Genomic DNA, 27,585 nt, shown 5'->3' with positions numbered 1-27,585 from the left:
AGCCCATGTCCCTGAGCCCCACCACAGCAGAGGGAATGACTTGAAGGACATAATTTTGAACGTGAATACAGGCAGAGGCAGGGAAGGGACTTCCCCAGGGTGATGCAGCAGGCCCAGAACTCACTCCAGCTCCCAGGGCTGGACCATTCAACAAGCCTAGTGTCCCTGCAGGATCCCACCCAGACAACCAGGGGCATTTGGATTCTGCCACACAAGGGTCTTGCATAACTAACGGCAAAATTCAGAAGTAGTTAAAATGCCTCTTTATTAATATACAAACCTAGCAACATTTAAGCCAACCAAAATATGAAATCAAGCATGATATAAATACAGCATACATGACAAGATGGCCTCAGTGGAGAGCAGCAAACTCACCCTGACTTGTGCGCTTGGGAACAACTGTCCATGTCCTCTGCCATGGGGTCTGGCAATCAGAGCAGCTTTGTCTCTCCTAAACCCCTCCAAATCCAAACTCAGCAGAGGTGAGACCACTGTTTCCCTCGAAGGAAGAGTACCTGGCATGAGCCTGCTCTGACCCCACACTGTAAAGGGATTAAAGAGCCACCCTGTACTGCTGGAGACAACCTGCTGGCACCTGCTTGCCAAGGCCCTGTGAGGGCAGAGGGGATGGGGAACCATGCTGACATTGCTCCTTGCTCTGTCCCACCTCAGCTACATCCATTGCACAGCATTCACAAACATAAGGCACTAGAAGAGTGTTTTCACAGGCTAAAACTTCAGTTGTTCTTAAAATTCTGGCAGCAGCATGCATCAGAAATCTTCCCAGTCCTTTTAAAATCTGGTCTCAGGAGACAAAAGCATGAAGGGGGGTTTGGATGAGTGTCCTGCTGCAAGCCTGACCAGGAGATGTAGGAGAACCTGTCAAGGACTTCAGAGGTACTAATCTACCTCTGGTTATACTGGAAGAAGCGAGATCTATCCCACTACAGGAAAAGAAGGGAACTTTAGCATGGAAAAAACCTTAGTGGTGCCATGGTGAAAGGCAATAGCACAGTTTTTCCTCCAAAGCACACAAAATGGATCAGGTCCTAGCTAGGATGGCTGACAACTCCCAAGTATCTGCTCTGCTTGTAGCAGGTGTCAAGGATCTGTGTGGGAAGATCAACTGTTACCAGTATTAACAAATCAGTAAATATTAATGTGAACACTTTCCTCATTATAATGCACTGCTCCTCTTTGCTGAGGATTCCTTACTCCAAACAGGTGGAATCTCTAACAGAACATCAGCCCAGCAGGCTACACCTGCAAAGCAGCTCTGGCTTGTGCTGAAATCCAGAAGCCAGCCTGATATCAGTAATCCAGCCCAGCTCTGAGACAAATGGGAGATGAGAAGTCTCAGAACCATCTCAGCAAACACGACAGGCAGTAGCAGATCCCCTCCCCTCCCGCTTCTCCTGACTCCTGCCTGCAAATGTCAGCTGGTACAGCAGGGAAGCGTTCAGGCAGAGAATTTTGTTTCCTTTAATGCAACGGGACACCCACAGAGTACTCTACACCAGCCCAAGCTTCTTTAGAGAAAGAAGAAAACTCATTACACCAGAAGGAAAAAGTGAATAAATCCATTTGGGCAGGGAATAAACAGGAAGGTGTCAGCCCAGCAGCTGGACAGGCACAAGGGCTCCCAGCTCCATACAAATTCCAGTCTCATACTGCAATAGCAGCTTCCACCATCCTTCAGTGCTTGCTCAAAATTACCATCTCTGGGCGCACAGCACACAGCTTTCCAGGAAGGAAATCAAATGGCAGGCACAGCTAGTGCCCAAACACCTCACCTAAAGCTTTAAGGCATTTATAAATATTCATTCTTTTTTCCTCTCTCAAATGCAAGGACTACTCATGCCAAGGGCTATAAGCACACTGCTACAGCCATAATACTGAAGGAAAGTTTAAAGTGCAAAGAAAAACTTCAATTGCTTTTTAGTGACAGCTTGAAGTCATCAGATGACACCAACCCCTGCCTTTCTTGAGTTTTGTTCCATGACTGCCTTTTTTTTTTTTTTAATAGAAATCCAAACAATCAATTAAGGAAAACTTAGTTTAAAACAGGAAAACATCCCGAAACAGGCAGAAATTATTCTGACCCAGTATTATAATAAACTTGTTTGGGAAGACAAATGTGAAGGTTGTGAACATTTTGCTCACCATTATCAGCAGCCAAAAGCTGTATTTTAAATAAAAATCACTTCTTCCCTTGCAAGCAACTCCCCATTCCCCTGACACAGGAACTACCTCATTTTTACAGATCTCTTCCCAAAATGTCACCATTCTGATCAAATGTGCTGGAAGGATGAGGTTGGTGATGTCAGTGCTGTACCTTTACAGCTACAAGAACGTGCCAGGGAGACAAAAGTGCTCCAGGCAATCAAGTGCACACAGTTCCAACTTCTCCTGTGTGGAACCATCTCCTTTATCCTAATGAGAGGGGCAAATGTGTGCTGGGAAATAAGTGCTAATGCTGTCCCAACTCTGCCTAGGGCCAGGGCTCTCACTTGTCCAGCATCAAGGCTGAGGAGGAAGATGCTTCCTGAGCAGGGAATTGAAGCTGATCATCTCTCCAAGGCTGGGCTTAAGGAGTTGAATAATGAGCAAAGGATCAAACCTTTACTGCACCTCTCCTTCCAACTCAGCCACTCCATCATCCCTCCACCAATTTTTATTTTGCTGTGCCTCACTCTCTGATGGCAAAAGGACTAATGCACTCAGCCACCTGAGGAGACTAAAGAAGGGTTAAGGAAAGTGGGAAAATCGTGGCACAGGGAAAGGGAGGGTTATACGATGGGATTTACAGCAGCCACAAACCTGCCTAGAGTTCTGACATTGGTATCAGCATCAACTAAAAGTTGAATAAATTAAGTTGATACAGAGACACAGATCTAGGGCCAACCTGGCTCCGATGACAAAGCATCAGGTAGAAGGAAGAGAAGAACATTGTGCATGAGAAATTCTACAGCAGCAGAGTTTGGAGGTGTTATAGGAAAAGCAACATGATCAATGGCAACTGAAATGCAACAGGAGAAAGGAGGAATCCAAGCTTACACCAAGATGTGGAGATGCAGTGGAAGCTTTACATAACCTCCCTTCTTTGCCACAAAATAAGTAACTGTCCAGCAAGGCCTATCAAATCCAGATACTGGACAAAACAAATAAAAACTAAATCTGGCAAAGATGGATATGAAAATGACTGTAACACATCCTCCTGAAACAGAAAACATAATTCTAGAAATAGACGATTAATTTTATCTTCATGTTAAATATGAACCATATACTCCCGCTTTTCTAGTACCAGTTTTACTCAAGCCTTGCATTACTCACTCAAGGTCTAACAAAACAGGGTATCTTAGGAAGGGGCACAGCAAGGTTAAGATAATATAATAGCTCTGTAAAAAGCATTTAATGGAAGGAATCGCTATGTCTTCCCTAAGTTCCCTTGATGGCACTTGGGCGAGCCAGCCCTTCCCATGGATACATATTTAGATGGATTTACTGGATACCTTCCCTGCAAAGATGCCTCTATGAACAGAATCTAGAGCTGTTCCCATTCTGGACAGCAAGACTCAGAGAACTGGTAACAACCCTGTGACTGATACACACAAGGTGCAGAGAGCAGACCTGCAGCTGCTGCTGCAGCACAGAATGAGGCCATTTCTCCTTCTACTGCCCCAGAGAGAGAGATGCTATTTTTGTGTTTCCCAATCCAAGGTCCATAGTCTTACTGTGCAGAATGAGAACAAACCACTTTTTTTAGCAAAAAGCATTTTAAGACAGTTTTAATGATGAGAATCAGGATGTAGAGTTTTACAGTTTCTGTTATTTACCATCTTAGATGTAAGACTTTGCTACAGCAGCTTCGAAGATCTGATTTTTAATTTTCTAATTTGAAGCTATACTAAAGGTCGCAACTCTTCAACAGATTTAGTTGTTCTTTTTTTAGGCACTCTACTTTAATCATCAGATAAAGGGATTAGAGTCTTACATCACTGCTTAATACCTCAAGATGAAAACTCTATGCTAGAAGGATCTTCCTCCAACTTGGTATCACTATTTTAAAACGTGATCCAATTGTCCTCTTGACAGGTGTTCAAGTTGGTAAAGGCAAACTATTCTTTACATTGTAAGTTTAAAAATAGCTACACCAGAAATTAAATCGACTAAGCCTGAGCAGCAATTAAAGACCTCTCAGGTTCTGATATAAAACAAGAAGAGAATTCATAGCAGGGAAGGTTGGAGTAGGCGTTAATGAGCTGTAAGACTGACAATTACCAAACCACCCAAGTCTCAAACAGCAAACACAGCGTTCCACAAAGTGTTGCTATATCTACCATCATGGTGGAAAACTATTTCCACTCTCTATTTTTGGTATGGAAAAGTCAATAGATCTAGACATAAAATAAACCTTTCAGACATAAAATAAACCTTAGCAGACATAATGACAAAAGTAGCTCATAAAACACAATTTTACTGTCAGAACTGCTGGAGAAGAGACATCCATGTATGAAAAGTTGCCTGAGGAACGAGCAGGCACCAATAAATTAGGGAAAAGGAAAAATAATCACAGGAAGAATATAATGCAGCTGGAATGAGTGGTTGGTAAAGGACAGTATGCTCCTAGCTTTCCAGTTTGGTCTTAACTAATTCTAACTCTGTAGAGAACTGAACAGCTCAAGCTAAAATCTCTCTTCAGCAGTTTCAATGCAAACTTCAGCACACCTTGGCCCTATACTTTGCCTTCTCCTGAAGGAGTATCATTCCTTACTCAGCCACAACAGATGGTCAATAAACCCTAAGCAGAAGGGCTGCTCTAAGAAGCTCTAAGAACCCTAAACAAAAGGGCTACTCCACATCCTAAATATCACATACAAAACTCTTTCTTTGGTTGAATGCCTGTTTCCATGGATAAGGAAGGTGATGCAGTGCCCCATAAAACCAACGGAGAAGGACCAAAGTCCTCCCTGGTACTCACGGCCAGCATGGGAACAATGGGATCATGGTATCTCTCTAAGCAAAAAAGATATGCAAGAAGTAATAATTATAGAGTTTAAACTGCTATTAGATGCTTTATGAACCTTTCATTTAAGTGATTAATTCCAACATACCAGGCAAAATTTCAGTTCAGAGAGCAATAATAGGGGAATTTGGCAGAAAATGACAAGCAGGCGGAATCTCGCCTACAGCAGCTGCAGAGAGTACTCTGGGGCTGCCAGATCTCAAAAAACTGTCCCAGTGTGGTTACTCCTTTTCAGAAACTGGAGAATTCAGCATGTCAGTTCAGAACTAGGTTTGAAATCCTGGAAAAAGTGACACATATCAGTGGAACTCACCACAGACAAAGGAATGCATGCTCAGAGGAGTGATATCTACATTCAACCTACTATACCATATGCTCAAATCCTAAAATCCCTTACAGTTTCCTGAACTGGCAGCCACAGACTCAACTGAAGGCACAGCTTAAAGCAACTAAAGCAGCAGAAAGCAAACTTAAAACAAGAACCAGGGGAGCTTTTCAGCTCATATTTACATTACTGATGCTCACCATTTAACTGGAAAATAAAGTGTCCAAAAGTGGTTCTAGGCCATAGAGAAAGTGTTCACCATAGCTAACGGGGCAGACAACAGTGCAAGGTTGTGTTTGAAGTCCAAAACAGATGCTGAAGCAGAAAGACCATGAGAAGTATGTAGTATCAGAGGCAGGGAAAACATTTAACAGATCTTTTTCAAGTAAATGAAAAGCATCTTGGGTTTTGATTGTGCTCAAAATATGAAGATGATGCAAATGTGCACAAGGCAATTCAGCATTCCCCCATTTCTTTACCATTTACCATCAGTGATTGAACTGGCAAATTTTGACACCTGAAGAAGGGGTGAATTTCCAGCTGCACCATCTGGAGTATCTGTATGAGAAGCCAGATGCAAAGAGCAGTGCTGAAGAAAAGCACTTTATAATCCCACTACCATGCTCCCTTCACTCCCTTATTCAACCCCTTCAGCTGAGGTACTACTGAGAGACAAAGAAGTGCAACAGATTTGAGGAGGAAAACAGAAGACAAATTCTTGAGTCCAGCAGGAGCTGCTGAGACATTTCCTCACCAGCAGTAGAAAACCCAGTGTTTCTCATACCACAGGTGAGACAAATGCTGCGTCTTTTCCTACCATTTCAAAATAACCACAGGCAGCTAAAACTACAAGATAATATCCCCTCCTGCTGCTCAAGTTCCCCAAACCAACACAAGTTCTCTATGAACCTTGCCAGATGAGTTTGACCAAGTCACATAAACAAAGTGAAAGACAATCCCCAAAGAGACTGTATATTGTGCAGCTTAAACAGAAGCAGCATTTCAACACTGCTATTTAACATTAAACACTAACATCTATCCTTGTTAGAAATCGGTATTCTTGCTAATAAAAATGAAAAAACAACATTCCTTTATAGAATTGAAATGCACATGTTGATCTTTGACTATATTTATAGAAGGCCATTTACTTTCAGTGACCCCACACAAAAAATTCAATCCCACCAACAATGCACTTACCAACACTATAATCATCTCGATACTCTGATGTTAAATCTACTCCCTGCTAGGGAAAAATCAAAGTGGTGGACAAAGGAGGGCAGTGACAGGCTGGACAACACCAAAACCTGTCTCTAGGCTGTGCTCACACAATGCTTTTGTCTCATGCCAGTGAGGTAGCTGATCATTCTATTGCCGTGTGCATCGACACACCAACCCCTCTAACACATGGTATGTGGAGAGCAGGGTGAGGTCAGCCATCACCTGAACCACAGGCAGCAAAGACCGGCTGTCCTATGCCTTATGCTGGAGAGGAGAGAGGAAGGGTGCAGTCTTCAGGGATTCACCCCAACCCTTCCCATCACTAGAAGGCCAGGGCCTTCGGTGGGGTTCACTCCTACACAGGCATCCCTGCATGTTCAGCACTGTGCTTCATCCACTGGGGCACTGGGGAGCCTGGCAAGGGTTGAAGGAGGGAGACAGACAGGGGTGGGAAAGCTTGAAAATTAAAGTTTTAAAATTTACAAAATGTAACACACTGGAAAAAGTTTAAAAGTTGCAGGACAAGAAAGGAAAAGAGAAATATATGAGGTGAGGAGAAAGGGCTGGAAGATGGTGGGAGAAGACTCCAGCTTGGGACAAGGGGCAGGTCTAGTCTACACAGCACTACTCCCTCTGGTAGCCACTCAGTTCCACCTCATCCTTGCGGCGCCGCTGCGCGAAGAGGGAGCTGAAGGGGTAGAGTTTGGCTTTGGCCTGGAAGCGCTGCCCGGCAATGTCAATCTCGTACTCTCCCTGGTTGATGAAGTCAGTTGTCACCACCAGCTCCTCTCCTGTCTGCTCGTCGAAGTGGTGCACGAAACCGAGGCAGACGTGGCGCTCCAGGGTGTAGCTGTAGGCACTGCTGGTGGTCTTGCCCACGTAGCGGCCGTTGCGGAAAATGGGCTCCCCCCACCAGGGCCAGAGGTCCATATCCGTGTCATGGTCCTCAAGAATGAACATGGTAAAGCGCTTGTACACCCCGTTCTGCTTCTGTTCCAGCAGCGCGTCCTGGCCAAGAAACTCTATTCCCTGTGGGGAAAAGGGAGCATCAGCTGATGTGAGGGACACCAAGTGTGGCAGCTGCTGAGTTGCAGCAGAACAGAGCAATTTACCCTTGGAACTTATGCCCCATCAAAATGGGCTGCCTCCATACACAAGAAGCACAGCTCAGATAGCTTTTCTGTCATGTTTGTTGCTCCAGATGTTAAAACACACAGAAATGTTTGTGAAGCTGGTCTTGAGTAAAATAATTCTAATTTTCACTCTAGTGAAAACCATGTCTCCATTCCAGTTTTTGACATTTTTCTTGTTCCACAAGTCTACCCTTCTTTATAAACAAGAGGGAAACTGTAACTAATATGAAATTTATATCCTTAGTCGCTACATTCTTTTCTTGAATCAATACAAGCATTTGTTTTGGCTCATGCAAAGATGGAAGAAGGAAAACAAGACAGTGATAGCAACAGCACCTACTATCACAAAAGTGTGATATAAATCTACACTGTTCTACAAACTCCCCTGTTTTATTAAAAATAGAGAACACCTGTTATTGGTGCCTAGTCTCATATTTAACACCATTAAATGACACCAGGTGCACAGGCTGTCTTTTGCTTCATCAGATTGGGAAAACAGTTTAGAGAAGCAAGAATTCTGAGCATCTGTAAGGTACAGAGCACCACTGCCACTTTGGGGACTGCACACATAAGCAGCACCAGGCACAGGTCACTGGGAATGCTGCCCAGGAAGGAGGAAAACAGCATTTCTGTATTTCTAGCAACCTTCTGAAGTACAAGAATATACGTTACAGCTACTGCACACAGATCCATAAAAACACATCCATCTGCTTGGCTGGCAGCCTTTCAGTCCAGTTCTGCTCTCCCACCAAACCCCGTGCAGAAGGTGGTGTACCTTATCCAGCTTGACCTGGAACTCGCGTCCACACTCCATAGGAGTGGTAAAAGCATCCAGATCCTGGCCCCAGAAGGCAAAGAACTTCTCAATGCGCAGGCTGCGGAGCGCGTAGTAACCGGCATTCCGAATGCCGTACTTCTGCCCCATGTTCATCACCTCGTTGTACACATGAAGGGCGTACTGCAATGGAAGGGTGAAACACACACTGGCACCAGAAGAGAGCAGCAGCATCTGGCACCACCAGGAATGTCACTGTCCCCTGCCACTGAAGCATGAGAGCTCTGCTCCACTGGAATGCAATACCAAGCAGAAAAACTCCCCCTGGTGCCTGCAGGCAGCTCTCCTGTGGTGCAAATCAGACACCTCATCACCTGGAGTCAACTTGGAAAATGCTTCCGATTTATGCATGCAAGCAACTGCTTTAATTAGCTCAGGCTGCAGTGCACTCTTACCTCTATGGGGATATAAAGCACGAAGCCAGGCTCTCCTGTGTGAGTGATACTCATGACACGGATGCCATTAGCATAGCCCACGCTCATCTCCTGCAGAATCAGAGGGGGTGAAATCATCCAAACTGGAACACAGCACAGAGATCCAGAAGGAGCACAATGCATAACACATCCACACTGTCCAGCCCTCTCTCCCCTTTGCCACCTGCACATACTAGCAACAAATTTAAATTTCCAAATTCAAATAGCGATGTCACATTATCCAAACCTTGTTAGTAATTTCTTGACACTTGGCAATAAGCCCTGGAACTAGGTCAGGACACAGGTTGTATTCTAGATACAAGACAGAAGTTGAATAGCAACTATCTGCTCAGCCTTTTCACAGGCTGATAGGAGACAGTGATGTCAGAGTCCCCACTCCCAGCTGCCCCTCTGACAGCTTCATAATTGATTATATGAAACACGTCTAGATATCAAAAGGTGACAAGTCTACAGTGAGAGGAATACTGAAAACAAATGCATATTCACCTATATATTTAGCAAACACAACCCAAAGACAAGTGAGCCTAGAGAGTTCTTTACCAACCTAGCTCAGTAAAAGCAGTAAACCTTCCTGTAAATCTTAATTCTCCTCCAATTATCCAAATCATTTTTCCTGTCCTTCCACCCATGCTTTGAAAAACCTAGCAGAGTGAGAAGAGAAGAACAGTCACTCACCTTGCAAAAGAGAGAGGGGAAGTGCTCTGCAGTCATCGGGGCATAGGACAACTCTGACAAGACATCCACAGCACGGGGACCAATCAGATTGAGAGCTAAAGAGGGGAACAAAACAGCATTAGGATCAAACTGGAGAAGTCTTGCGTAGTGTCTAACATGCTGCTCCAATTCTGAAGTCTTATTGAACCAATAGGTGTGTTTACATTTAAGAACAGAGGAGAAAGTCATTAAACTCTCTCCTGACAGCCCACAGTAAAAGAATGCTTTCTTCTAGCTCATGGCTTGCCAGAAAAGAGTCTCTGAACTGCTGTTTTCATCTAAATGTTTGGAAAGGAGACTAAATTGCAACTCCAGGCACTTTAAACAATTAGCTGACATGCAGCAGGAGACACCATTTGTGATTTTGAGCGGAGACCTCTGAGGAGGTCTGCTTTTAGTGATTTCTTACCTGTGTACTTCCAGGTCACATCCTCTAGGACCAGGTTGCTGTCATCAGGCAGGCGGTTCTTCAGCCAGGCCCAGCAATGAACTTGTTGGTCAGTAGGGGAAATCATGAAGAAGCTGGAACAGACAAATCAAACCCAAGAAACAATGAAAGAACAACCACAAAGTGAATCAGCTCATTCTTCATTCATCAACTACTCGAGCCATTCGGCAGTTTCCAAGCTAACAGAAGATCAAAACAAGCTGGTTTGTGAGAACCACAGATCACATCTCTGGATCAATGCCATTACATCTGTCATGAAAAAAAATCCCCCGCTTCAAGTATTACCAGTGGTCTGGCAACAAGAAGTGACTAGATGTGAAACACAGGGAATTCTGTAGGAAGTTGACTATCTCAAAGGTCACAACTGATTTGCAGAAGGGACTTGCAGCTTTTTACCACCAGTGATTCTCTTTACTCTGACAGTCAGAGTAGAGATGGTTCACACAGCAATTTCTTGTTTTAGCAGAAGTCTTTTCACGCACAATGGTGGTTATTATTAACAGTTTCCAAAAACAGAACTCCACTTGATATGGGAAAATGAGCTGCTTGTGTGTGTGTGTCTGATACAAACTGTGAGTTAAAGTACATCAACATCTGTAGAAACCACTAGGCAAAAAGGGAAGCTACTGGTTTCACAGAGAGGACAATACTTTCAAGCAAAACATGAATGCAGACAGAAGTGGAAGAGAAAGAAAAGCTGTTTCTAATTGAAAGAGAAGCAACAAAATGCTTTCACACCAATAGAGTGAAAACACACATAGAAAACCACCCAGAAAAATAAATCCAACACTCAGCTGGGACATGGCTATAAAATTCTTAAAAACGAGAAAGCTTTTCATCAGATGCCAAAGAGAGCCCAAACTGCTGAGTCTAAGGGTAAAATCCTGTGATCATGTCAGCTTGCAAGAGAGAGCACAAAAGAATGATACAAGACTGCAGAACTGAGAATTAGAGTACATATACTGCAATGAAAATTGAAATAATCAAAAAGCAGTATTTTCAATGTGCAATTCCAGTAAGGACATTGGTCAGGAGTTTGCACTTTAAATAGTTACGTAATTAATAAACTCCAGTGACTGCCAAAAACAATTGTATCTCAAATAAGAAATTAAACTTCTAAAGGTCTAACAATTTGAGGAAATCTATTTTCATCTGTAATCCTGGAAAAAGGCTTATTTTCCCCAATGTTTTTAAGTTCAGAAGCTCCCTCTCACTTAAGTTACTGAATTAGGAATACTAGTGGAGAAGTGAGACTTCTTAGTTCAGGGTGGTGATGAAAGTTTATGGTCTCCATGAAGAATCCCTTAAAGGCTCAAACACCAAAAAGGTGATGGCTAAAGATGCTGTCTGCACACCCACCTGCGCTTGCTGAGCCGGGCTATGCTGCAGTCATTCTCATACCCTCCTTTCTCATTAAGCATTCCTGTATGCACAACATGCCCAACTGGCACATCTAGGTCATTTGAGAAGAGATACTGCAGACTCTCCAGGGCCTGGTCTCCGGTGGACTACATGAATCAAAAGGAAGAGAAAGTCAGACAAGCTGCCTGAGCAAAACAAATCCACTGGGGCAGCTTAAGATCGCATCAACATCCTGGCCTAAATTATTTCAATTTGTGATGATTGTGACACTGACGTCTTGAGCGTAACAGGATACAACAGTGCCACAGTTCCCGAGGTCAAATTCTATGTATAGACTAAGCTGATATTACTATAAACTGGGCCCTTGACAGACAAAACCCAACCTGTGCTAAATACTGTGGTACAGCCTGAATTTAGGCATACAGTGTGACTTCCTCTATCTATCCTCAATAGGACACAGAGTTTTTTTGCAAAAGCAGGCAATAATAAACTAAAGGTCACCTTTATCAGGTGGTCCCTTCCTAGGTACTTACACTTATTTCAAACTTGGTAAAAGATGACATGTCAATAACACAAACTGCTTCCTTACAGCACTTGACTTCAGAACCCACAATATCAAACCAGTCTGGTTTGTAAAAGGTTTTGCTGTGATCCAAATCCAGCAGATCTAGTACAAAGAAAAATCAAAGGAAAAATTAATAAACTGGATGAATTAAGACCTTACTGAGACCAATTGGGAAGCACTAGGCAGAGGAAAATACGATCTCACCACTCCCAGGTGGGACAAAATACTTGACTCTCTCAAATCCATGCTTCTCCATCCACCTGGCTCCCTGTGCATCCAGGCGGTCGTACAGCGGTGAAGTGCGCAGCTGCCTGCCAGTCTGGAAGTCCCAGCGGGGAACTTTCAGATCATACATGAGGGCTGCAATGGTCATAAAGATCCTTTATTAGGCAAAGTGATTATCTAAACTTTTCTTCCAGATTATCAGTACTTATTAATATCTGAACCATTAATAAAACTCCCTCAAAACAGTTCCAACCTTCCTTTTCCTGCCTTTGTAAATCCACAAATGTGTTCTGATCCATTAATAGCTCTTCAAAATCAGACTAACAATATTTGCACAGAACACTTATATTTATAGATACTTAGGGTCTCATGACAATTCTGCAAGATAACAAAAACTCTATTTTTCATGAAGTCATGCTGACTAGCATTAATTATGCAGGATTCTTCCCTTGCAGTGCATTATATCAGATATTTTGACAATGCTAATGCTGGGGTAGAGAGCGCATAGCTACAGGGACCATCTCATTTGCTTTCTTAAATACTGGCAATTCAGCCTTTTGTAATCATTGAAGCTTTTCCAAATGGCTTCTCTATCTGTTCGGCTAGTATAGAATATTTTTATTTAGAAAACAAATAAACATTTAGCATCCTCTTTAGTTATCAGGGGAGAGTAATAACTTAAGGATGCTTGAATACTACTTTATAAATATCAAGATTCTACCTAGGTCAAAAACTGCTTAAAACGGAAGATAAGCCAACTAACTCTTACTGAACACTTCCATAACACTTCCATAATTTCTGCCTCATAGCTAACAATTTAATGAATTTATTGGCAATATCTCAAATTGGTACTCCTGAAAGAGAGGGTATTGGTAAGACTAGATAAGAATGGGAATGTAACACTTCAAAAAGGGAATACATTGTTCACTCTGTAAAAACTAGAGGGATACTGTAGCTATCAGAACTGAAGTTTGTACTGGAAAGAGACTGCAGAATAATGATCAGAGTATAAAGTGATTTTTTTTTCTGGGAAGGTCAAAGCAGCATGAGATTTTTATTCCCCAGATATAGCAGGGCTAAGAGGTTTACCCAGCTTCTCTGCTTTCACCCGAACATATGTTTTTAGTTCAGACTTGGTATTCAAATAATTGTTCCTGTTATGCAACTGTGGAGCACTTCGTACTTCTATTTCAAACTTGAAAAGAAGTCATCCACAATATTCAGACAATATGACAGATATTCAAACAACAGGAGGAAACAAAGTGTGGCTTTAGACAAGAAAAATGGCATCTCTAATCTATTCTGCAAGGTATTTATCACAAACTTTGACAGGAGAAAGCAGTATGTCTACGAAGACTTGCTGAATTATGCAAGATAACTGGGTCACCCAGCCATAAGTTGGAAGTGAAGGTATTTCCACGCTGTAATGATGTGCAAAGAATAACAATCTTTGAGACAGTGTAACATTCCCAGTTAAGACCTTGGCATTGCTTTTTTATGCTGGAGTCCTACAGGCATAGATACAAATTTCCCTATATCAGAGGGAAAGCACAGAAATAGGAGAGCAAGGTACCATTGGCATTTTTTTAGAAAAGTTAATAAGAATGCTGGTACCAAAAAAGCCCTCATCCTTTCCTTTCTCCTGGGAAGAGGCTGCATTGCCAGGAAGGAGGTCAGGAAGAAGGAAAATGTTTCTCAAAGTGATAGCAGAGGAGAGACAGTGTAGCAAAGGGCAAAAACTTGGACAGCCTGGCCAGAGCTAAAAGCAGAGACCTCACTTACGCATGACTTCCATCACACGGTGACGGAGGAAAGTGCGACTGCTCTGAAGGGTTCCAAAACGTTTCAGATCCAAGGGCCAGACGTTTTCTGATGGATACCCATTTACTATCCACTCTGCCAGGTACCTGATGGAAGAAATAAAGACAGACTGAGATATCAGCCAATGTGTCAAGGGAAAAAGTGTAGCTTTGAAGTCAGAAGGAAAGCAGTTTGAACTTGAGAATTGTTTACAATAGCGAGAGAGAAGACATGTAACATGGTATTCTAAACACTGGCAGAATCTGGAGAGTTTCTCTTTATAAAATGCATCCACCAGATTTCCAAATTATTAACTGCCCATTAGGATGAAGCATACAGGGTAGCAGGAAGTTCAGGACATGTGCTAAATGAAGCTAGAGCCGGGACAGGTAACCTGGTTGACACTGTGTCAAATGCTTGGATTCTGATACAAAAGGAGGTGCAAATATATTTCAATGGAGTTTAATCCTTCTGCTTTCTCATTTCTCATTGCCTGGTGTAGGCTCAGCCACAAACTACCAGTGACAGCATTCATTCAGCACAAGGTGCCAGCCAAGTTATGTTTAGCCACACTTCCAGCAGTGAAGGAGGAAGGCATTCTCCAGAGCTAATGGACACAGGCAACGCAGAATTTAGCAGAGCAGAAGGTTCTGTTTACAGCCAGTAGACAACAAACAAAAGGGGGTTTGGAACTAACCATGAAAAGTTACATTAGCAAGCTAAGCTGTTTATTTTAGGGCTGTAGCAATAAATGAACAAACAGTGCTTTTACCTTCAGAAATGACTTTGATTCTTAAGAGAACCTCACTGAAAAGATTCTCTGTATTTCATGTGACAACAAAAAATAATTATGAGTTGTTTCTCTGGTGAGTTAAATTATTAGACAATAGACATAAACTAGTGAAGACAAATGCAGATACTGACACCAGCATGAAAAGCATGCAGTTTTTTAAGAAGACTGTGTGGCAGAAGGAATGCTCAGTCACCAAAATTAAATGGCAGTCAGAGGGAGAAATGATCGTTCAGCAACTTTGCTGCTGAGATCACACTTAAATGCCTGTCTAAGAATCTGTATTAACACAGGATCTGGATTTTACTGGGAAATTATTACACCCCTAGCTTACTGCAGGGGACAGTCTGAAACTACTGTCAGCACTGCCATCATATATATGGTGTTTCATCAGCAACAGATTCACACAGCTTTCACAGGAATCTACTGCTGTATCAACTTGACTGATCTGAAGGCTTCAATCAAATGATAAAAAGGATCATGAAGCACGGGAGATGAGGGAATATATTTGCTTTGCTAAGCTTTTATCTCTCAGTGGTAGTTTAAAAAAAATCATACCAGTTATAGAATCACAGAATCATAGAATCTCCTGAGTTGGAACAGATGCACAAGGATCACTGAGTCCAGCTCCTGGCCCTGGACAGGATAACCCCAAGAATCATCACACCAGGTGCCTGAGACCATTGTCCAAACACTTCTTCAATAGTGGCAGGCTTGATGCTGTGACCACTTCCCTAGGGGGCCTGTTCCAGTATCCAACCACTCTCTGGGTGACAAACCCTTTCCTAATATCCAACCTAAACCTCCTCTGACATAGTTTTAATGAAGCTTACTTGATCCCCTGCTAAGTCAGATGTGATGCCAGAGGTGAGATGTGCAGGACAGGAGAATCCAACACAGGTTTTAAAGACACTGGAGAACATAATCAGAAAACAGCAACTCCTCCTCTCCTTCACTCAAGTCAGAAATGAAAGAGGAGTCTTTGTCAGAAGAGATGACAAATACCAACCAGAACATTCTACACAGGAGGATCATCTGAGCAGTCTCTTGGCTAAAGCCTTACTTACACACACAACAGTGATAGACCACTTACTTGCCTGCTCCCCCACCATAGGAGATGCCAGCTGAGTTCATGCCAGCCAGAACGAAGTAGCCTCGTGCAGTGGACGACTCTCCCATGATGCATCGCATGTCTGGGGTGAAGGACTCTGGGCAATTCACCAACTGCATGATCTGCAGAGCCTCCAAACCTGGCATCCTGCGCAGGAGGGCACTCAGAAGGGGTCCTAGGACCCAAGACAATAAAGAGAAAAATAGTCTCAACACATTTCAGCTGCTTCAGGTGGAAACTGCTTCCGTGTTTTGACAGTCACAGGAGAAATGGTTTACTTGCTGGAATTACACTACCCAAAATGGATCACACAGCATACAATAAAAGTAGCCATATTGATCCAGACCAAGAGCCCAGTATTATTTTCAACAGTGCAAGAGCACTGTTCAGTTTTGTTTGGGAAATAGGAACAGACATTAAATAGATACATAGTGAGGAGTACAAACAGGCAAATGTATAGGACACTTGTCATATGCACTTTGCAAACCTCCACCTATCATCAGCTTAGCTAAAAATTTGGTATATTTTTCTGTATTTAGAACCCATAAATTGGTCTCTTTCAAGTACCAGACCAGTCTTTCCCAGCCTTGCGAAAAAATCCAACAGACACAGACAAGGGGTCTTATGTGTTAAAATCTGTTGTATGAGGAATCACCGCCTTTCGTTTTAAAGCTCACATGCAATTTCTTTTTATGCCTCCCAGCATTAGAAGAAACAGTGGTCAGGAATCCCCCTTCCAGCCTGTCTGTCTCACTCCAGATTCTATAGACCTCTGTTTATTTCCGTTCTGTCATTTCCTTTCCCCAACCCACTCAGCCACTCCATTCCTAGACACTAGTCCAAGCTTTGGTGAGTCTGTTGCTGCTCTTCCACCAGACCTTCTCCAGTCCTATGATACCCTCTGGAAACAGGGAGCCTAGAACAAGAACTAGCATCTGGCAAAACAAGGACTTAGTGTTGCATAATGAACTCCCAGTAATCCCTAATGTGTTTTTTGCTTTGACCACTGCTGCACTGATGTCTTCACAGAACTAACAGAACTAATACAACCCCTCAAGGTCTGTTCAAAGCCCATCATGTCACATGGTGAAAACAAGACCATCCCCACACACACTCATGCATTTGTGTCACTTCACATTTATCCTCATGAATTTCCTCACTGCTTCATTGCCCAGTCATGCTGGAAAAATCCTTTGGCAACTCATCACAATTTGACATTTGAGAGCATTAATAAATGCTAATAAATATCTACTTGGCTTTTGTTGCCCAAAAGTTACCTCTGCTTAGTACTCCAGATAAAAGCCCTCGAGATTCAGCCCTAAGAACACTCCTGAGTTTTATGCACAAGCAGTAAAATAATCAGATTTCACATTACCTAAGAAGCTACAGATAGAACTGACCTGTTCTTTCTCTTCCCTTTCTCAAGCATTAGAATTCCAGAATCAGACCCTGGCTATTTTTCTATTGATAAAAAGAGAGATCAGTGCTAGATTTGTTCTCGTACTCAGTCCAATTTAAGCAACTCCACAGACTATTTTAAAACCAAAAGGTGTTCCAACGACAAAGATCAAAGCAGTAATACAAGAGTTCAAACCCCAGGAAGCGTGGCCCTAGAGAAGGATCAAATACTGCCTGAGTTAGCTCTGACTCTGCTCAACTGTTCAGCACATTTGAACAGATAAAAGGGCAAAGCTGGAACATAGCATGCAGCTGCTTGAGAAGCTTGGGCAATCTGGAGGTGCCAGCAAGCAGTGCCTTTTCATTTTATCCAAATGAAAACCAAAAATGAAGTGGGTGCAGAGCTTGAGCAACTCACTACTGAAGCTAATATCTTCAAGCAAGTCTGTAGGCATCTAGGGATCTAAAAACCTTTAGCATATGCCAGCACAAAACAGCACCCCATCCTGGCTTCACCCCCTGGAGTTTAAACTTTTACAGTATCAGTATGGTGTCTCTCAGAAATCAACGTAAAATTATTCAATTTAACTTGAAGCACAGCTGGAAGAACATATTACGACTGCAGAAAGAAATCACTGAAAATCCATCCATGCCTAAGGTCACAAAGCATGTGTATTCACAAGGGATGCAGAGAGCTCTGATAGAAGGGAAAGCTGGATTCCTGAATATAAGGCAAATTTGAAGATGACAGTGCACATAACAACTTGCCAGGTATCAAAGAGGCAGGAGTGGTTGGGGAAGAAAGGGACTCACAGACCATGCTATACTCTTTCCTAAAGAAAGAGCCCTCCATGTAAAAATACATGCAGAATATAAAATCAGAATCAAATAAAATGAGAAGAGAAAGACTGAAGAGTTGGAATATAATAAACCACTGTCAATGGTCGGACGAAGTCTGGGAAGCCACAATACCAACTTCTGTCCACAAAGCAACTGCCATTGACTGATAGAAATGCACTTGTCAGTCCCTGATGAAGAGAGCTACAGAAACAAAATACCACAGCTATGTGGCAGGTCAACAGTGTTGATCTACTCTGTCACAAGAGAAGCAGCATGTGGCACTGGCAGTCAACAACTGAAATGGAAGAGCAGTGCTGGGAAGCTGATGTACCTTGCTGCTCTAGAGGAAGGTAATACATGCTGAAGATTAGAGGGTGTTTTTAAACATTACACAGATACCACAGAATCACAGAATCCTGGAATGGTTTTGGTTGGAAGGGACTTTAAAGCTCATCTAATTCCAACCCCAGCATGGTGGGGACACCTTCCACTAGACCAGGGTGCTCCAAGTCCCATCCAACTTGACCTTAAACACTGAGCAATTTGTGCCAGTGCCTCATCACTCTCACAGGGAAAAAATTCTTAGTAATATCTAATTCTGCCCTCTGTCATTTGGAAGCCAATCCCCCTTGTTCTAGCACTCCCTGTCAAAAGTCCCTCTCCAGGTCTCCTGTAGGCTCCCTTCAGGTACTGCAGCCCTTGGTAAAGAGTTTTTCAGCAAATTGAAGAAATGAGTGAATTTGAGAGAACGCTCATCTTTCCCATAGATCAATGACAGCAGACACTGCCATGAACTCTGCCTTCTGCTGAAGGCATGTGTTTCACTGCTGTGGGAACCTTTCTTCCCTAACATACCAAAATGATCCCAGTCTTCTTGAAGGTTCTGGATCTCCAGCTGGTTCCGTCCCTCCGTGAAGAGAGGCTTGGGGTTTTTCTCAAAGCCTCCTGAGAGGATGCCACCCTGCCAATTGCGTATGTAGATCCTGCCATCGAGGTCGACAATGGCTGCAGAGGGAACAGAAAAGGTGAGAAGGGATTTGAGAGAAGGGATATCTGTCTCAGGCTGTTGTCCCATAAACACCAATGATGGAGGGCTAGTGACATGCCAGGCCAAGCCAGCAGTCTCTCAATATGAGAAGGGACAGTCTCAGCTCCCCAGCCCCATGCTGTCACACCATTCTGGTTCTCATGTGACACCCTGGTGAGCCAGTTTAGATTAAACCATTAGCTCTCACCACAGCCACGCATGATGTTAACTTCTGGACAGCACAGTAAACTGAATTAAACCTGAGAAGCCCCAAGCCATCAGGACAGCGTTCCCAGAAGTGAGAGGACACAAGAGGGATTCAGAATCCTTGGAGCACTGAGAAGCTATTATACTGCTTTAGTTCTACTGAAATGGCACCCAAGACCAGACCTTCCACCAAGGCATGTCCTGCCCTGCCCCTCTTTCTCTTCCTATTCTAAGAACAGCTAAATTGCAACACATCCAGCTTACTGCAGGCCACCAGCACAAAAAAAGTGGGCAGCACTGGGGTGAGGACAATCAGTCAGTACTGGGTTGCTCCTTCCACTGGTAGTGTGCCAACTTGAAGTATTTATGTTACTCCACCTGACATGCTCCACAGCAATTTTTGCCATGTTCAGAAAAGCTGAGAATACATGTATGTGAATATATACATATATACACATATACAGAGGTTATAATTCATCAAATAAAAGTGAACCGCTTGGACTCCATCCAGAGATCTCAATTCCCTGGACAGTGTATACATTACTCACTAGCAGCAGAAAATCTTGGTAACAACTGAGAGTAAATAAGTACAGCTTTCTACTTCTCAACCACAGTTTTTAAACACAAAGGCCTTTTTTTAAGAGATCCAAAAGCCAGAACATGGGGGAGGAGCAATTACCTCAAGTGTTTGGTTGCCCCTACAGCTCATAGACATGTAAATGCCATTGTAAAGCCTTAGCTTCAGTTGGAGAAAGGAATAGATGGGCCATTTGGGGCCAGCAGCCTGCAAGGAAAACATAGTGCCAAGGCTAGCACACTCTTCCAGCCCAGAAATGCAACAATCCAAGACTCAGACACAACTTCTACTTGAGCTACAGTCAAGGTCATTCTCCTGCTAAGTTGACGAACTCTCAAAGTCATTTTCTGCAGGAAAAGCTTCCCCAAGAGTAAAGAAAGATATTCTTTCTACCACAGAAAAAGGATATTCAAAGCAATTCAGAGAGAAGTCTTCACATCCCAAATGAGCTGAGGACTGATCGCCCGAGGTTGGCCTTTTTGTCACAAAATACAGGTCACCTTGGAAAGGCAGGTGTAATTCACCAAGAAAAGTGAGAAGAGCTGAAGAATCCTTACTTGGTAAGCTGTTCGACAGAGGCTCCTGCAAAGGATGTGTCAGGAGGTAGAAGTGTTCACAGGCATGGACTGGGATATGGACTGGTTCCTCCCCAGAGTGGCCCAACTCATAGGCCCACTGAAATCAAAAAAGCACAGGTCAGAATGGAAAAGAAAAAAACAACAGCTTTAGGAAAAGAGCAGGACATAAGCACCTCTCTGATTTTGCTTTCATAAAAGACCAACAATTGGTTCAGACCTTGGGACATTAAAAAGACATTTTTTTATCTTTTCTTAAAATTTGAACTGTTTTGGATAAAGACTAGAAAAGTGGAGCGCCAACTCAAAACGAAGAAGTACCAGCTTACAAAACAAAAGCAAAATAAGATCTGTAGACCAAAGTCAGTACTAGGTTCAGCACCTAGAAGCAGAATAGTCAGCATTTAGGTGCCTAAACTAAGACCCTTTAATAACGAGGGGGACAGCTGCTAGCCAAGAAACTGCAATTGTCAGGTGTATTTCCTAGCAAAGAAGACATGACACTAAGGAGTAAAAGCAAACAAATTTTTCAGTAGGGAAGTGAGAGAGAAGGGACTGTCTCCCTAACAGCCAAAGTGAAGTTCTTCCTGTCAGAAGGGTGAACCTCCCAGCAGAGAGACCATGGACAGAGCTGTACCAACAAGCTGCAGGTACCGTCAGCAGATTAACACCCAGCCTTTGGTGCACTGCAAACGGCAAGCACTGCTTTTCCTCCTTCACTCCTCCTTATCCTGCTGGGATAAGCTGATGAGTAACATGATTTGATCTAGTCCAGCAAACCAAGCCAAAGCACAAACAATTAAAAACCCCCCCAAAAAAACAAAATGAAAGAACCAGAGAGAAGTGCACATATTCTTAAGCAACAGAAACAAGAAAGAAAAAATTTAAATAATTCAACCTGGCCAGCACAGTTGACAAAGTACTCGCATTGAATCCGCCCTCTGTCAGTCTCAACTCCAGTCACTTGGCCCTTCTGGATTGTGACATGACTGACACTCGTCCGCTCATGAATCTGGACACCTGGAGTGGAACACAAAGTCACTATGCCACGAGCCTCCTTTCTAATGTGTCAGACTGCTAGCTTTAAACCCTTACGTTCAACGAAAATGCTTATTTTCTCTTGGAGACAAGATTTCTATTCTTGACCCGGTAATTCTTAAGCAAAACCCTGTTATTTGTAAAACATCACATGTACAATTTGTACTGGCTGAGACTGTGAAGAGCTACAGTTTTTCTTCCCATGTGACAATCTGGGTGATAAATAGACAGGTAGTAACAAAAACATAAAAAACAACAAAAAAAAAGAGTCTCAGCTATGGACTTCTTTCTATTACAATTCCTTTATGCAACAAATTTGTAGTTACAGATGGCATGACTGGTTCTCTTATGGGAAATAAGTCATCTTGTGGGGGGGAAAAAAAAAAAACAATAACCAGTATGCAATCAAGCTGGGCTAAAAGAAACTGAGAGGTATCTTCCTAAGCAGCTTCTTCCAATCTGATAGACTTTTGTCCTTAATGACCTTTATTTCCTGTTATCTTATTTAACTTTTCCCCTACTTTTAAACCACACACTGGTCAAACAGCATTTATTAAAAGAATTCCAAACCTATTTCCAAAACGTATGTGCTCAATTAAATATTCCACAAGGCTCAGACACTCTTTTTCATTTGTAGGTAATTAACTATTTTGATGTGTAATTATGAGTCAGTTCTAGGAAGGAAAGAGTGTGTGCTTTTTCAGAAAAATATGTAACCACTAAGGACAACAAACAGGTGTAGATATGTAACCACTACAAACATCAAACAGGTGCTTGAACTATCCCAGAAAACCTGTAAACATTCAGCACATTATAAAAAATGTTATTAAAATGTTATTTTGAAAAAATGTTATTAAAAAAATCAGCCTGCTTTTTCAGAAATAAACAGGTTTAAAGAATCTGAACTTCACAGAAATAACAGAATTTTGGTCTTCAGTGCTCAGTTAGAATATCAAAAGAGATGCAGAACATAGCTATCATGCAGGAGAGCACTCTATAGATAGAAAAGGCTCCTACCATTCCTTGAGGCAGCGGTTGCCAGAGCCAAACTCACATTGGCAGACGACACAAGTGCATCTTCTGGCACATACATGGCCCCTACAAGGTCATGGATGTTGATCATTGGGTGGAGCTGTAACACTTTCTTTGGGCTGATTATTTCACATGGTATTCCCATTACACTGCCACAGAACATAAGAAACACAATGTCATTTGTCTTGCAGGAGAGCTGGTGCACACAGAAGCTGAGTTGTATTTCCTGCTCATACGTACTTCAGCGATGAAGCAATGCGCTTCAGAGAGATCAGTCGGTCCTGAGTCTGAGCCAGTGAAATAGAGCCTGTCTTCATGTACCCTATGACAATGACAAAAGTCAAGTCAGATTTGGACAGGATCTTGAATTCCTCTCCATCTCAGACTCACTGCTTTAATATAATTGCAGACTTGTTGCTTCCACTACTAAGGAGCCTAGAAATCCCACATCCTCAAATAACTTTAAACACTTATAAGCTAGTAATATAAAAGTGCATGAGAGAACTTTTTAAAAAAAGCAATTTAATATTTAATTGTGTTTCTTTCTACTGCATACACTCCTGTTTATAAAAAAAACCCCTGAATTTCACACATGGTAGCTATTAAAAGAGAGAAAAGTTAAAAGTGATCTAATGACTACTCAAAAGAATAAAACTTCAACAACTAAAAGCAGATACTATATCACTCCAACACCTGCACTAAAATTAGTATTCATCTTAATTGCAGACAAAGTTATGAACCTCTATTGAGGTATTCATTTGTCTGACATATATGTCAAGTTCTTATCAGAAGAAAACTCTTAGTGATCGAGTTCTTCCTATCAGGTACAGGCCCAGACATTTTGGAGGGAGAAGAAGAATTTAAACATAATCTTCTTTGTTATTTCCAGGGCTAGACTGCAGTAAGAGACACAGCTCTGCCTATGCTTCAGTGCTCCTGTTAACCACATTTTCTTTTTGAGAGTGAATCCGTGCACAGAACAGGACAACTTGCTCCAGTCACTGCAATATATTTTCCAGGTCCTTGAGAAAATTCCCTTGTCTGCCCAAGTCACAGACAACATGCAAACTGTCACAATTTGCAGGTAGTCTGCCTTCAGTTTGCCCATCTGATATTCTTCTCCCCATTCTGATTACACTTATGACATCACTTTGCATCTGATTAGGTCCATATGTATTGTTTTTGAACAGGACTTTCAAGCCTTAAGATGCTGTAAAACCACAGTCAGTATGGTTTTATTGCTTATTCACACATATTTCAGTGTCAGTATTTCAGTTTCCCAAAGATTACTCCATGATGACACTTTCAGTACCTGTTTGCACTCCTGTCTCCTGTTCCAGCTGCTGGTAGAGCTTGTTTGAATAATGTGCCATCTTCAGCTCTATGGACACGGGCCTGGCTGTGCTCACAATGCCAGCACAGAAACGAGTGGTGCCAGCAGCCAACCTGCAGGAGAAGGCACAGAGAAGGGCCTCATACAGCTGCCAGGTGCACACTCCACACCAGGCTGCTCCAGCAGCTCCACTGGCAGCACAAACCACACAGCAACTTCTCCCCCAAACACATCAGAACAACATTAAGCTGGACGATGCAGGGCTGACATAACCTCTAGAATGACATTCCTTTTGCTCACTTTTGAAAACACATTGCATTCCAAGACAATTTCTCTTTAACAAGTCCTAAAAACTGACATTTTTCAAAGAAAGCACTTTTTGTTAAAAAAAAAAAAAAATTAAAAAATCTTACACTTCAGTTGAGCTGCCTAACTCTTTCCTTCCCCAAAGCAGCATTTCCCTCAAATCAAAATTAACTTGGTTTTGAGTCTTGCACCTTTGAAGATTACAGTATGGGCAAGTCCCTCTCACCCTGTATCAACTGCCATAGACAGACATGTGTTTCTTATCACTTCTAAAACTGTCCTTAAACCATTGAGCTATTTGGTGAAAAGCTGCTCTAGAGACAGAAACCTACAGAACTCCATGCAGCATGGACAGGGGAAGACAAGGCAATTAGATTTAAGCATCTCCCTTGCAGTCTGCTTCCACAATTCCAAAGTATCTTTGCTGCTGCTGAAGCCATCCTGCATTTCTCCATTTGACACAACTGCTTTCAGCCCAGCATGTCTATATTCTCTCAGTAATTCAACCTAAGATTCAGTTGGGTAAGGAATATTTGCTACACCCCTACTCAACGACAACCCAAAGAGAAGAAGCACAGTCTTGCCATGCTGTGCTCCTCATAAGACATTTCTGCTACTGCAATATTCCTCCTTCTCCTTGAGCATGCACAGACTGAGCCTACACAGCATCTTAATTCACTGCAGATCTTAAATGGGCTGTTCAAATCCTGCTCCAAGCTAGCAAAAATTATATTCCCTTGCAAATGCAGCCCAGCACCGCACTTTGCTCAGAATGACCACACTCACAAGGTCTCAGATAAGAATATCCAATTTTTTTTCTTTGCAGCTAGAAAGAACCTGCTGCTTCCCAGCCACACAAACTCCAGGAATGACAGCTAATTATTTCTGAAGGCAATATCAGGTGGGAAGATCTAAAGTAGATGATAAATATACAGTCCAGCACTTATTTAGGGCATTAGAAGTTGCTACAATAAATACCTCTTCAAACCCTAAAGTCTTAGTAGTGTCTCATGCTCAGGATCCCCAAGCTGCTTAATTAAAACACCACAAATGACCCTCTGAAACGGATATCTAAAACAACAGGGGAAATGCTGGGATGCACAGCTTTCAACAGGAACTATGTGCTCTGCTACAGAGAGCTGACCAAACTCACTGAGGGCATTTCTGCTCAGCCAAACCATAACGGCCTTGGCCATTTTACAGAGAGGCACTAAATCCTCCCACAAAGTGGATAATCTGAGCATTTAACCAGCTTACAGGGCGATGTTTTAGTGATGCCTGCTTATAACCTCTTGCAATCTCTGGAGCTTTGCTGGCTGTGTAATGCTTTAGACACACACAGCATCCTGCTCTGAGAGGTCAACAGGGGCTGCAGGAGTAACGTGGACTTTTAGTTCTTTTAAAATGGTCCATCATCTTTGCCAGCTGCATTGTTTTACATGGTCATCTGTGATTACAGCAGAGCAGCTAGATATCTCCCAAAGGAACTGTGGTGCATGGAAAACCCAGACCAGAGTAGAGCTCTCCTGATGGGAACTGCAGCACAAGCAGGACACTCACTGGAGCCCAGTACTGATCACACCCCACTGTGTCACCCCCATGCTGCTCAGGGCACTGTGCGGAGGTAGAAGACCCTGGAGTGCAGGAGTGAAGTAGAAGAAACAAAAGGTGGTGTTTTAATGCTTGTTTTTTGTTTCTCACTACATGAATCTATTGTAACTGTCATGAAATAAAGTCATTATTTTACATTAATTCTCCCTAGGATGTCTGTTTTGCCCATAGCAGTACAATCTTCATATCTTTCTCCTGATCCACAAGTTCTCTCAGCTTAATTTCTCTCTGTCTTGCAGAGGGAAATGGCATGGCTGTGTGGCAGTCTGGCCATGCTATGGCTACCCCACCACAATCACACAAGAGATACCCTTCACCTTGCAGAGGAGCCCTGTGCTTGGGAAGGGGCAGTAAGTGTTGTATTAATGTTCTGTATAACCTTATTTCCCCCAGGGAAAAGGTAAAGAGAGAGAAATAACACATTACAGCAGATATTGTTCTGCATAGAAGTCTTGCTTTGTTGGGTCTTTAACCAGAAAACCTTACCTGCCCTGCTCAAGTAGGACTATATCCTTAAAGCCCATCTTGGAAAGGTGATAGGCCACAGAGGTGCCCATGATCCCACCACCACAGATGACAACCTGTGCCTGTGCTGGCAGGGAAACCGGGTGAGGCTCTGCTGTGGTGGAGGTACTTCGTTGGGAGCTGGTCATCCTCCTCCATTTCGGGTGAGCTGCCCTCCACTGGATATCGGACAGCAATCGGAGAAACATCCCGGCTTCTCTTTGTCACTTTTCCTAAAGCACCACCTAGATGTGTTCAGATGTTACCTCAGAACCACTCCTTCTAGGAAGGAAAAAATGAGACTCACATTACCACTTATCTTATTACACACAAGGCTGGCAGAAGGAAACATCACGTGGTGTGCTGGGTATAAGTGGACATGAGAAAGCTGATGAGCAAACAAACAGGAGGGCAGTTACTCCTGAAACAACATTGCCCTTAAGATTTAAACTTAGATCACGAAATAGGAACAGAGCATTATACCTTTGGTTTTGACACAGTGCAACTTGACAATGAACAAAAAACCCAGACGAAAGGTAGAAAAGCTCTCACACCGTGAGGAGAGCTGAAACGGCCATCAGGCACAGGTCATGCTCTGGAATGTTTACGAAAGCCAGAAGTAATTAGGGCACAAATAAGCTTGATTATTAACGCTGCCAGGCCTTTACCTGAAGAAGGAAACGAAGTCTGTGGTCAGAGTAACTGGCACAGGGCACTGGAGAGGCCCCTCCGGGAACAGCTTTACCACAAGCTTTACCCCAGGGCCTTGCTACGGCAGCTCCCCCTGCAGCAGCACCGGCGGTTCCCCCACCCGCAGACTCCGGTCCGTGCCGGGAGCCTGAGGGACGGGGCTGTCAGGGCGCGGGGTGTCAGGGAGCTCGGGCCGGGGCGTTCCCGCTTCGGCCTGCTTGCCCCCGCCAGCGCCCCCGACCCCGCGCTGCGGGGCGGCCGGGAGGGGAGTGAGGGCGCGGAGCGGTGCCGGCGGCGGCGCGCCGGGGTCGCGGAGCGGGGCCGGGCTCGGCGGGGCCGCGCCGGCTCACCTGGGGCAGAGCGAGGCCGGCCTGACCTTCCGCGCTTTACGGCCGCGGCCGCCGCGCGACAGCCGCCCCTGCGCGTGCGTCACCCGCCCCGACCAACCCCGGGGGCGTGGC

General features: G+C 43.3%; 1 protein-coding gene across 3 annotated transcripts; it reads right to left on the bottom strand.

Annotated features, from left to right (window-relative positions):
• Positions 1–248: 248 nt before the first annotated feature.
• PDPR (pyruvate dehydrogenase phosphatase regulatory subunit) lies at positions 249–27,545 on the bottom strand. 3 transcript variants are annotated; one of them, XM_009090675.4, is made up of 18 exons: positions 27,103–27,545; positions 26,417–26,716; positions 23,993–24,126; positions 22,921–23,002; positions 22,666–22,829; positions 21,509–21,630; positions 20,593–20,710; positions 19,080–19,229; positions 15,969–16,161; positions 14,068–14,192; positions 12,265–12,420; positions 12,029–12,162; positions 11,493–11,641; positions 10,095–10,207; positions 9,647–9,741; positions 8,933–9,022; positions 8,478–8,660; positions 249–7,598 (listed from the first exon to the last, which is right to left on the bottom strand). In XM_009090675.4, exons 2-18 carry the CDS (start codon positions 26,641–26,643, stop codon positions 7,194–7,196), a joined length of 2,640 nt encoding a protein of 879 aa, XP_009088923.1. In that variant the 5' UTR covers positions 26,644–26,716; positions 27,103–27,545; the 3' UTR covers positions 249–7,193. The 3 variants fall into 3 exon arrangements, with proteins under 3 accessions (XP_009088923.1, XP_018770188.1, XP_050834729.1); XM_018914643.3 differs by having other exon boundaries at positions 26,417–26,713; XM_050978772.1 differs by lacking the exons at positions 21,509–21,630; positions 22,666–22,829; positions 22,921–23,002; ... (1 more) ...; positions 26,417–26,716; positions 27,103–27,545 and adding an exon at positions 20,138–20,242.
• Positions 27,546–27,585: the final 40 nt, after the last annotated feature.

Source organism: Serinus canaria, chromosome 11 (genome assembly GCF_022539315.1).
Source record: "Serinus canaria isolate serCan28SL12 chromosome 11, serCan2020, whole genome shotgun sequence".
In the NCBI taxonomy this organism is placed as follows: domain Eukaryota; kingdom Metazoa; phylum Chordata; class Aves; order Passeriformes; family Fringillidae; genus Serinus; species Serinus canaria.
Note: the sequence above shows the minus strand (reverse complement) of the source record. Positions and strands in the feature narration are given on the sequence as shown.

Bases quoted from the DNA above. Each gene is read 5' to 3' on its own strand.
- PDPR (XM_009090675.4), bottom strand. From the start codon at position 26,643: ATGTTTCTCCGATTGCTGTCCGATATCCAGTGGAGGGCAGCTCACCCG. The intron at 19,230-20,592 runs GTAAGGATTCTT...TTCCCTCTGCAG, and splicing joins TCTGTCGAACAGCTTACCAA to CCATTGTCGACCTCGATGGC. The intron at 7,599-8,477 runs GTACACCACCTT...TTTTCCCCACAG, and splicing joins TCCAGGTCAAGCTGGATAAG to GGAATAGAGTTTCTTGGCCA.